Raw genomic sequence first — 11,832 nt, forward strand, 5'->3', positions numbered from 1 at the left:
TCTATCATAGCATGGCCTTTACCAAAGCTTCAATGTTAAAGGCGCGCCGACACTAATTATCCAAACGTACATACAGTCATGTAGTTTGCAAAACAGTCCCGCAACAATTCCCAACACTCCCTTTTTAATAACTCCATGTAATCATACGTCACATCCGGAGAAAGTCGTAAACTCCTCTCAACCGGAAACAATCAATAGCGAATTTGACAGTCAACTTGGATGGACATAAAATACTTAACAAAATTCTGATACAAAAAGTGTCATTTTAACAATTTGAATATGAAGATGACTGGCCAAATTGGTTTCGCTTGAATGATAAAACTTCCTTGTTTTCTCATCAGTAACGGTAGTCTACACGGTTTGGCTTCCACTGCAACATCATATTTTCGTCCATTTCCGACTTTTGTCCCAAGTTACAACATATTTGCTCTGCTTGATGATTATATTGGACGATAGGGGAAAGATTGGGTCAGTGAATACTGCTGCAAGGTACTGGATGGACACAGGTCATTTTGGACATCGGACGGATTCAACCATGATCCTATATCAACTGTGTGGACGATCCTCGGGTTGGATTCGCATCGTTTTCCTAATATTATTCCTTACTTTTGGGCTCAGCTCTGGACACCTTATGTCGAGTAGGCCTAACACAGCGAACAGGGCAAGGAGCAGAATATCACCATCCGAGGATTACATTCATTCCGTCACGCTAAGTGAGGATACGAGGTACACGGTGTTCTGGAAGTTTGACAATGATACTGTCACGTTTGAGATTCATGTGGAGACTCTTGGATGGGTTGGATTTGGTTTCTCTCCGAGTGGAGGGATGAGGGGATCCGATGTTGTTATGGGTTGGGTGAAGGACGGTATACCGCATCTCAGTGTAAGTACGCACTTTAGTTTTAAAAATGCTACCGCTAATTAAGGTCTAATACATGCCATGAAGCCACAACCCTTGATGTCAAAATATATGGACTTTTCAATATCGTACATAGCGCATAGAATGATTAGGCTACCATGGAACGCATTATATTCTAGCAGAACTGCATAGAAAGCCGTGACGTATAGCACCAATCACATTCTTCTTGATATTTCCACCTCAAACTTTAGTTTGATTGAACACTGTATGGAATTATTACAAAGCCGACACAAGAACTGTGACAAATGCCATATATTATATATTAATATCATCCCATAAAATCTCAGCAAGGATCATACAGTTGCGCCCGCTCTCCTCCCGGGGGCAGCAGTCTTAAACTACCTCCTCTAAAAAGTCGTCCTTACCTATCCTATGATGACCTATGAAAACCCATGATTGTACGGGTATGGTATTATCAACAATGTTATATCAAAAAAAGTCGAGGTATACATGTAGGCATGTAATATCATCACCTCTTCGCTGTTGCACCAAATGACCTTTCTGGTGAAGTACCGGACATATGCATACACATGTATAAGTGCGAATTGATGTTTCCTTATTGAACAAAAACGACGCCTGAACTACCCAGGTTAACGTTGAAAAAATGTAATTCTTAAGAATGTTCAATATTTTAGTCGTTCATTTACTTACCAGACAGAACTACTTGAATAGCCAGAGAAGATGAAAGGCGGCTTGGTAAAGAAATGTCTCGTGTTGAACGGAGTTGAGGTGTTTACTTTGATAAGAGAATAAACACGAAAAGTCATCAATCAAAATGGTTATATTAGAAATAGTTCTGTAACAAAAAGAAATTCTACCCCCCAAGTCTTTGGCATCGCAAGGATCCCATATTATGCTCCCCAAACGAATTTCTGAATAGGCTACAACACATTTAGGGTTCCATCGAAATTAGAGTGCATTTAATTTTGAGAGAGATACACTGACATGTATTACAAAAATGAATATTTTGCGGAGGCCTAATCTAGCGTATAGGGGAAAATTCATACGGAAACACTCTCAGATAGGCTACCACATCACTAAAACTAAAAAACTGTTCAAAAATAATACATGATACAATGTACATTGCAGAATGTGCATGATACGTTTCTCAGGATTCTGGTATGCTGCCTGATGTACAGTACCTTCAACTAAAATGAGCAATCAACACATGAACCCAATTATGAGCTGGTCTACGTGTACGAGGATCTGGGATAGAGCTGGTTTCAACGAATTTTTATTTCCGTCCCAAATTGAGCAATAAATACCAATCGCGACATCATACCGCAGATGGATCCAGAAAAACTGCAGTCTTATGTTTAATCATCAAATACATATTTTGTCATAAATCGTTGTTATTAACGTTATTAGCCTCAAGGGATAAGAGAGAAAGTCGTGCAATTTGATTTGTTTGATATATGTCGTAACATTAGTTGATATGTGCATGTATATGGCTGACGTTCACCAGTCTCCTTTCATATAGTTATCGTCTATCATGGTCACTGCGATACGTCCTTCCGTATGTCTCAACTTGTCTGGCGGACAATACAAATAATAAATCACCGATACAGTCACCCATGCAATCTCTTCGAGGGTCTTATGCAGAAATATACACCGTCCGATACTCACGTTCTACATGAGAGAATGTGATTTTAAAACACAACCTTAAAGCTTTATTGAGAAAGCGTATGCATGATAGTGATGAGGCCAATTCCTTAAAAATTGCTCCCCAAGTCTACGGTTGATCCCCTGCTGTTATGGTGGTTCCCTGGCTCTCCCTGATTCGTGATGGGCTATGGCAACATACAGCATGTCAAATCAAGGCTTATTCATTTCGACAAAAAATTAAAGGCAACCGGTTTGTTTTTCATGGATAAGAAATCTTTGCCACACTCGTTCTACTATTATCACCCTCACACACATCCGAATTTATGGAACTGTAGGCGATATATACAGATCATGTACTAACGTTTATATGATCAGCAATAAACAACCAGAGAGATGTGCGTTAAAGTCCGAAGTCATTCGCATGACAGCGGCTGAGGCCATAGATATTTTATGACTGTGTTTTTATGGAAGGTTCTAGGGTAATAACTTACTGCAATGATCTCTCGGTCTGATATACATTATAACTATCATACATACATAAGGACATTAACCACATAATATTCAAGTGATATTTGAAAGGTTCCTTGAGCGAAGAAGGTCCTTCAAGCCCATCATTTCCAGTAGGCTATGAGGGCATTGCCGAAGAGTTGTTATTTTTATTGCTTTCGCTGACGTTTTATCAGTTGTATGCATATATCCTGTACACGTTTCCAAGTATACTTCAAATGTAGTGGTTTGTTTTGCTTTGTTGCTACAAAACACATGACTAAGCGGTAACCAAAAATGGAACAAAAGTTACATAGCATCTCATGCCAAATTCCCGGTGCTGGTCATCGGTCGCTTAGCCTCTCCTCAGTGAGGAGCTGACAAGTGTGGCCAGTGAAGGCAGGTACTCTGCATAGTAGCATCATGGCTCTTGATATGTACTCATGCAAACTATATATACTCGTACAGGCATAAACAAATGGAAAGTTACATACATGAAGCCCCTATACTATCTTCTTAAAAAATCAGCTAGACTTCACTGACATGTACATTGCCTAATGGTTTGCGATTGCGGTTTTGCATGGTTATCATAATAATGCGAGCCTCTTGCTTCACAACTCCTGAAGCAGAAATTATCTGCTGTGTACATGGTGTATCATCCATCATTTGGTATTGGCTTTCGGCGTATAATGATAGGCCTCCTTTGGAACCGTTGATAAATCTGTCCGTTTCAGGACCGCCACGCCGCCGGACATGCGCTACCGAAGAGGGATGAGAGCCAAGACTACGAGCTTCTCCTCGGCGAGGAGAAAGATGGCCTTACTATCTTGAAGTTCAGGCGGGCTTTGGTTACGTGTGATGAACATGATAGCCCAATTGAGGTACTTCTCGTTATTATATCGTTGTAGCTAACGGCTCATGCCAGGCTAGTCGTAGGCCTTTTTTCATGACATGTGAACTGAGTCATGTGAGCTCTTTTTTCATGATTCTCTTTCGTAAACATCACCCCATAACCTTTCAAGCGATTGGTGTAATTCACTTACATGGGATTGGAAATATAAATATTTCATTTTGAGATACATCTCAAGATGGACACGGAACAAATATTGCATCCTAGCTAGAGGTTCTTAAGGGAAATGAAAACATTTTCACAAGGTCGAAAACTCTCACTCTGGAATCTTCCGATAACGATTCAGCACCAATAGATACTACTCTCCATTTTCAATTATCATCTTCTAGGACGGTACAGTTCGATTAATATACGCTTGGAACGACAAAGATCCAGATAGAGAGGACAATTTAAACTATCTTTATCATTATGGTAACAGAGGTGTGAAGAGCGTGGTGTTGCTGGACTATAACCGGGTGATGAAGAAACGCATGGCACCAGAGGAAAGCAGTGGCTTCTTTGACACCATGATGGATAATGTGAGTTGCAAGCAAAATTTTACCAAACGTATTATCCATGCAATGTACAGGCTGGGTGAAAAAAAACGTTATTTTGTGAAGCAAAGTCGGGAGAAATTTGAGCCGAAAGAAGCCTTGAACAACAAAAAAAAACAGTAGAATTACCCGATTCTCCTTCACAAAGGCTCTGGAGCTAAAGCTCAGTACTGGAGCGAATGGATATATCTTGGTCTAGTTGTTCTAAAGATTGTCAATTAACTGGTTTTTATGCTTTTGGTCTGCGGGTGGTGAATTTATGATCGTCCGTTTTTTTGTCACCTTCTATATCTCATACCAAAATAAGGAACAAAAAAATACAAGTAGGTCACTTTATTTGTGGGTAAGGGTACTCGTAAGCAATTCCTTTTTATGTTGATAAATATCATATATTTCAGATTACCATTCCAGCTGAGAAAACGGTTTATTGGTGCAAATTCTTCAAGATGCCGCATTTTGGGAAGAAACACCACATCATTGGTGCAAGTACTTTTTTGTTGTTGTTTAATGTCACGTTAATAGGCATGTGAAAATGTATAAAGATGTTTTGTACTCCCCACACTTGTACGCATGCGTACGCAAGAGCACAGACTCTCACCTGCGTACCTACCACGCAAAAATATCGATAGTCATTACTGGTGTATGTTGTGAATGGCACAGTTGATGTCGTCATGCTGCATAATAAAAGACAGTTAAATTTAAATTTGGATAGAACGTTCTCAAACAAATACCTGTAACACGGTTCGAAGGCTGACGTTTTTACTAAGTGTAGTTATTGTTCTAAGTCTAAATTATGAGTGGTTTTCGCTATCCCTCCCATCAGGTAGAGCCACTTGTTGAATCGGGCAATGACGGACTGCTCCACCATATTGTGGTCTACCTTTGCAACCAGTGGGAAACGTCTATCAAGTCCAAAGCGGGAGAACGATGTTACCACAACAACATGCCTCCCAATGTTACCGTATGTGACTCCGTGATCTTTGGCTATGCAGTTGGTATGAGAGAACTTGTCTTCCCCGAAAATGCTGGGTATCCCGTTGGCCGGCCACATGACCCAAAGTTTATGTACTTGGAGGTGCATTACGATAACCAACAAATGCTCGAAGGTGAGGTTATAATCGGTGTCTCTGGCAGAAAACAAAGTAAAATCTCGCTCACTATTCCTTCAACTAACAACTCTCGGTGAAAATATTAGATAAAAACGCGTATTCTCATCTGTTCCTGATACTCATAAAACTGTAGTTCGGCAATACACGACCTTTTCAGGACTTCGAGACAACTCTGGTCTTCGTTTTCGCTACACATCCAAACTCCGTCAGTATGATGCGGGTGTCCTTGAGATAGGTCATACAGTGTGGTGGCCACCGATGCTAATCCCGCCAAAGGCAAAAGAATTTAAGGTCAACACTTACTGTTCCAGTCAATGCACGAAAAAGGTATGGTGTCTCAATTGGTCGGTGCCTATCTTGTTTGGGGAGTAGCTATTTGAATACACACAGTTACCTTGCACCTACCCATAACTGAAGGTTTAAGTGAATGAGAGAGGACATCATATCAAAAGGGCCAGTTATTGTGGCAAATTACCCTAATCCACGAAACTCATGACAGAGATGCCCCATTGACCTATTTGAGTAGCCAATGGGAATCTTGCAAGTAAATCGGGCGGACCAGAGACATATTGACGCCGTCCAGAGGCAGACATTGCCTGAGCGAAGCTTTGTTGCATACATATGAGTTGTTTTTTCTGATGGTCCTGAAGCTATATGCTGCTGTCTACTCTTTTTTGCCTTCAAATGGATTTGGAATAGACCGACTGGGTTCTTGCATTTCAGTTCATACCTGAAGCGGGAATCAATTTCATCGCCGTGTTTCTACACACCCATTTAGCTGGTCACAGAATATGGATGAAGCATGTCCGTAACGGCACAGAATTACCCGAAATCGCGCGAGATAATCACTATGACTTCAACTATCAGGTACGTGAAGTATCACTCTCCACAGAAGAAGTTACGATAATTTATTCGGAATTTTGATCTGTTTTTCAAGGCCTTCCGGAAATTCCCGAATGTAACAGTGAACAAGCAAGATAATGTCAAATGCGTAAAAAGTACATGTATCTTGTGTTCAGACACACAGAAAATATTTGGAAAATCAATGCAGTGTCGACAACGTCTATTCTTGTATTTTTGTAGCAATTCCGTCTCCTGTCAAAAGAAGTGACGATACTTCCTGGAGATGAGATTGTTACTACCTGCACGTACAACACTAAGCATAGGAAGCATATGACCTACGTGAGTATGTGGCCGAGGCTGGAATCAAAAGCGGTTTACCAAAAAATCGCCCGGCTTTACATTGAAAGTTTGCCCGGGGTGTACCAGAGAGGGTGTGTGCAAATAGTATACTGTCGGATAGAGGGCCCCATGGATCTCATTTTTTCCGCCATTGTCATTTTAAAACGAACAAATAGGGCAAACTGGGGTTGATTTCGGGCGTGGCTGTGACTGCAATTGCAACAAGTTGTTTATTGTAGCAACTGGAATGGCATGTAAGTGCAGGATGCCCCATATCATCTATATACCTATGAAAATGCCTAGACAAAGGCCTCGACGAGTCCATTTCGAATACTCGGTCGTATGACCACGGCGAAGAAGCTGGCCTTCTAATTGCAAAGGGACTGTCGGAGTTTTTGTCACTAATTTGCACAGAATTTGAAAAAATAACCTGTATCTTTAACGTGTTTTACAAGGGCATCATTGATGAAGGAGGAAGGAATTCTCCCTGACAACGTTTATCTTTTTGTACGCGTCGATGCACTACTGTTCATCGCTTAGTCCAGCTCTGCTGTGTCATCTGACACTTTCGTCATTATCATTTACCATTTTCCTTGTTTATCTTAGGGCGGTTTGTCGACAAAAGAAGAAATGTGTTTTAATTTCGTAATGTATTACCCTCGCATTGAAATGAGCAAGTGTCTTAGTACCGTGTTCCAGTGGTCAGACGTGGAACACTACATCGCCAAGAAAGCAGTGTGAGTAGCATAGATAAATGGATCATTCAATAACCTTCCAAAAATTGCAAAAAGATCTTCTTCTTCATGCTAATGCTTATGCTAACCATAAGTGTAGTACCCTGGAAAGTCACTGAGTTGTTTCTGGAAAGTGACGAATCCAGGAATATAGAGTGACTTGGACATTGAAAGAACGAAATCTTCAAAAAATTGGGTATGCCCCTAGTATTTCCAATGTGGCAATTTTCCAAATGAAAAGTAATCACCTACATTGTAGTTTAAAACAATTCAGTGCCCGCAATATCATATAAGTGCATGTAGAGGCGATCATGAGGATAATCTGTATAAAAACACTTTTCAGGAAAGGCGAGATAGATTACGACCAGTACAACCGAGTCCATAACGTGTTTGACTACCTCAACCAAGTGAAATGGACCAGGAAGGAGATCCACAAGTTCCAGCGGATGATTGACAGGTCGGATGGATACAGGGAGTACTGTGAAAAGGAAGGCAATGGGGCTGGGCCCATGGTGTCTAAGGTAAGCCGTAATGTGAGAAGAAAGGCAATGAAGATGGACCCATGGTTTATTATGAACGAGTCAAGGTAATGGGGCTTGGCTCGTGGTGTCCGAGGTAAGCCGGCCGCACTGTGAGTAGAAATGCAATGGGGCTGGAGCCATGGTGTCTAAGGTTAGCCGTACTGTGAGAAGAAAGGCAGTGGAACTGGTCCCACGGTCTCTAGCCCGACATGTTCAACAGATTCGAATTTCATTACTTTATACAGAACTTCAAGATTAAGCATTGCGATTCCTTTGCAGAAATATGATTACTTGCCCAAGGTGAAGATCATCAACCGACACAAAAGAACAACTACCTGCCGAAAAAGCAATCTCAACGGAATTTTAAACGCTAGGCCTGAAATGGAGACAGTACGACGAAGTGGCTCGTCGTCCATTCTACCCAAGTTTTTTACGCTCCCAATGACTATGATATTAGCGCTATTATGAATACAGACTGGCTGGCACTACGGGTAGGAAAACTTGTTGATTGCTGAAGAGGCCAGGAATAGGCTTGTGTAGGAGGAGGTGAAGTGTCAACCTGGGTTAGAAGACGCACCAAGCATGAAGTAATCGCAGTATCAATCTCTCGAAGGGAGTCGAGTCTCGTATAGTTAAGTCTCTCAACCTCCACATACTTAAACCAATTTTTCAGTGTTTACCAGATGATAATGTAGTTGCTAAAGACTGAAACAAGTGATCGAAAAGAAAATAAGTTACCATTTAATATAAAAGAGTAAACTTTTATTCATTTAAGTATTATTGTCTACAGAAATCTACATGTAGTAGTATATGAACATGACATGTATACAATGGTAATACTTTCGGCAGTGACTATGAACACGTTTATGAAGCAATGACAACGTAATCTTAAGACAAAATTGCTTCATCAAAGTGTCTTTTCGAAAAACTTGCTTCCACTTTAAGTGGTTATTTCGGATAGTTATTTTCTTAAAACTGAAGTGATGATGGTAATATACACGTCGTATGCGTCGAACTGCACGTGTAGAACAGAGATCCGACTGAATCATTTTCAAATGAATTTCATCCGACGTGTACGTTCAGTTACAGTAAAAAGATTGTTAATACGAGGGTAGATTAATATAGTATACTCGTTTAACCTTAGAGTAACCAGCCTAAAGTTTTATTATCGTAATGGAAACAAGGGGGATTCCCATCTTCATGAAATCAGAGGACAGTCGGCGAGATTTAGCTTTGGGATCATTTTGATGTCAACGAGGTGAACACGGTCCTTGCCTGTTTCATTTCGGCGCAGAGCGTACTCCGGCAGATAGCTCTCAATGCACCCAGAGATCAGGGGAGGCATGCCTGAAAGATAATCAATTTGATGAGTCGTCAACTTTAAAATGCACTTTGACTCTCAAATCGTCCACACCGAGTTCGTTACCGTGGAGGCTACAAAGAGAATAACTCTCGAAGTTGGGAATGGAAAACGCTATTGAACTGATGTTGATAGAAATAGTGGCAAAAGGGTTGAACCAGCCCAATGATTTACTCCTATTGTTGTTTGATATTCAACCGAACCTGAGTTTAAGAGTATATCATGCTAATCGTGTCTTTAAGCGGATCGGATACGCCTTGGTAAAAAAAAGGTAACTAGCTAGGTTTTCTACCTGTTTCGACGATCCTGATAATTCTGTTGTTCTCGTTTTTACACCTTGCTCTAACATATGGTGTGAGCTGTTCAACCTCTGTGTCCAAGGCCTTCCTCACTGACCATCCTATCTCGGTCACATTGGTGACGGTGTTCACAACATGTCCATCACCCTGAAATCAAATCGAGGACAATACAATTGGTTGTCAAAATGAGACTGTAAGATGTCTACACTTGGTCTACATTGAAAGTTGCATATGGTGATCCTATCTTGAAGCACTTGATCCCACCATTAGGCCCGTTTACCTGAACTAGCGCTCTTGTGAACTCTTCAAATGTGCCCATGTGGGTTCGATTCATTGGTTGCAAGTAGCATATGCTCTTCTTACGATCAAAGATGACTGTCCAACCCTGAAAAGCAGAAAATCTTCTTTGAAACGGGACATCTTGTCAGTATCTCTACATGGTTTCATTCCCGGGTTAATTTGCTAATGTCTGCGAGTCCTGTAGTGTTGCAGTCAAATGAGGTTTTTACACCGCATGTCATGCTTCGAGACTTCAATATGACCTCATGTGGACAGGCCAACGAGTTGAATTACCCACCCGATGCTAGCCAGAGATCTGGAGGTTGACAAGCTAGTAGGCTCATTGAAAGATGTTTCAGAATTGGATATCAGTTCAATAACTCACCGATTCGAAATCTTGCAATGACTGTGTGCTTGAAAGGTTGACGAAATATGACACATTGCCAATGGTAATGTTGTACGGTGGCTGGGTTACATTTGCGGTAGTGAAGAAGGTATCCCCGGGTAGGTATAGCTGTACTAGCTTGAATACTGTTGATACACTTAGCATGGAAACAATTTGGTTACTTGTGGATTTCACTTGGGTGGCGTACACCTAAAATATAAAATGCATTTAACATGTTAACGATTTGAATATCAAACGATCAGTGGGCGATGGTTGGTGTTGGTCCATGGTCATGGCGTCAGGATGATAGCAACACTAGGAACTACTGGACTACTTACTGTTGTTAGTAATACGTGCATGAACTCAATGTAGTAATATATATATTGTTGTCGCTCGCACAGAGTCTCCAAATTTTACATAAAGGAAAGCGATTCAAAGTTTACTTAAAGGAGGAGAACATCCGGAGACCCTTCCTTCTTTACCTGCATTCCTTGAGCAGTTCCTCTCCCAGTAAATGTGCCAGCAATGATAGCCAATGTTCCAACCCCCAAAATGACACCTGTGTATATCCAGTTTCCTCTGTCTGGACGGATAGGTTCGCAGCCAGGGGTGCGGACATTTTCCTTTATCTGAAAGCGACATGAAGGTATGAAAAATATTGGTCCATGTTCCGTGTGATTCTCGGAAAAGATGAAAATGAATAATGCATATCCACGGTTTTTTTATGATTTGATATGAATTAGTTTTTCCTCTTGAGCACCTCTTGACTATGATTATGTGTATGTTACCCTTCCATGCAAATATATCGGATTCTCTATCTACCAGTGTTATAGTTAAAGATTGACTTACTTCGTTAAAACTAATCGGCTGGCAAGATCCCACGCATCCACTTGCACTTGAATCATTTCTGTCTGGCTTGCCGACTCGATCATTCTGGTCTATCTCGTACTTCTCCGAGGACATTATACACTTCGTTTCTAGAGCTCAATTCCAAAGACCGAATGATCCTTACTTCCGCGTTCCTTTCGTGCAGAATGATACATGCATAATTTTAGAAAGAGTTCGAAGCCCGTGTGCACATAAACCAGGTTTCTTTGCCTTGAGCTGAGATCTGTCCCTATCCGTTCAACTCCTACAGTTCATCTGCATGTATCATAAAATTCCTGCGATTGTCATTCAGACGAACAAAGAAAACAGAAAACAATCATGCATTAAGTGAATGTTTGCACACGAAGCTATTCTACGGTGTACAAATCCCATGCATCCCCAAACCTATTTGTGGTAAATTGCTTATTCAAACTCGGGCAAAAACATGCCCGTCCAATACAATAGGACTGCGTGGATTTGTGATATTTTGAGAGGGCGTTCGACCGAGAAGCATTGGGGACAGATAGGTCTCAACAACAGACAAGTGGCTAGAAAATGAGAGTAATCCATTGTGTATCAAATTAGAAGGACTAAAATGTAACCAGTCATGGATGGATATTATTCATTATCCAATGTTGATAAG

General features: G+C 40.9%; 2 protein-coding genes across 2 annotated transcripts; one reads left to right on the top strand and one right to left on the bottom strand.

The window, feature by feature from the left end:
* The first annotated feature begins 233 nt into the window (after nucleotides 1–233).
* Nucleotides 234–8,756, top strand: LOC135484866 (DBH-like monooxygenase protein 1 homolog). Its single transcript, XM_064766561.1, has 11 exons — nucleotides 234–883; nucleotides 3,745–3,891; nucleotides 4,250–4,438; nucleotides 4,852–4,975; nucleotides 5,281–5,559; nucleotides 5,720–5,889; nucleotides 6,286–6,429; nucleotides 6,646–6,744; nucleotides 7,351–7,481; nucleotides 7,822–7,999; nucleotides 8,279–8,756. The coding sequence occupies exons 1-11, from the start codon at nucleotides 437–439 to the stop codon at nucleotides 8,465–8,467; spliced, it is 2,097 nt and encodes a 698-aa protein (XP_064622631.1). The 5' UTR covers nucleotides 234–436; the 3' UTR covers nucleotides 8,468–8,756.
* LOC135484302 (uncharacterized) lies at nucleotides 8,747–11,582 on the bottom strand. The gene is made up of 6 exons (XM_064765644.1): nucleotides 11,172–11,582; nucleotides 10,805–10,951; nucleotides 10,323–10,532; nucleotides 9,939–10,043; nucleotides 9,652–9,805; nucleotides 8,747–9,346 (listed from the first exon to the last, which is right to left on the bottom strand). Exons 1-6 carry the CDS (start codon nucleotides 11,283–11,285, stop codon nucleotides 9,198–9,200), a joined length of 879 nt encoding a protein of 292 aa, XP_064621714.1. The 5' UTR covers nucleotides 11,286–11,582; the 3' UTR covers nucleotides 8,747–9,197.
* Between the last annotated feature and the right edge of the window lie 250 nt (nucleotides 11,583–11,832).

This window comes from Lineus longissimus, chromosome 3, assembly GCF_910592395.1.
Source record: "Lineus longissimus chromosome 3, tnLinLong1.2, whole genome shotgun sequence".
Taxonomy (NCBI): domain Eukaryota; kingdom Metazoa; phylum Nemertea; class Pilidiophora; order Heteronemertea; family Lineidae; genus Lineus; species Lineus longissimus.

Bases quoted from the DNA above. Each gene is read 5' to 3' on its own strand.
- LOC135484302 (XM_064765644.1), bottom strand. From the start codon at position 11,285: ATGTCCTCGGAGAAGTACGAGATAGACCAGAATGATCGAGTCGGCAAG. The intron at 10,952-11,171 runs GTAAGTCAATCT...TGTCGCTTTCAG, and splicing joins AGCCGATTAGTTTTAACGAA to ATAAAGGAAAATGTCCGCAC. The intron at 10,044-10,322 runs GTGAGTTATTGA...TCTGCTTTTCAG, and splicing joins CATTGCAAGATTTCGAATCG to GGTTGGACAGTCATCTTTGA.
- LOC135484866 (XM_064766561.1), top strand. From the start codon at position 437: ATGATTATATTGGACGATAGGGGAAAGATTGGGTCAGTGAATACTGCT. The intron at 4,439-4,851 runs GTGAGTTGCAAG...CATATATTTCAG, and splicing joins TTGACACCATGATGGATAAT to ATTACCATTCCAGCTGAGAA. The intron at 5,890-6,285 runs GTATGGTGTCTC...CTTGCATTTCAG, and splicing joins CCAGTCAATGCACGAAAAAG to TTCATACCTGAAGCGGGAAT.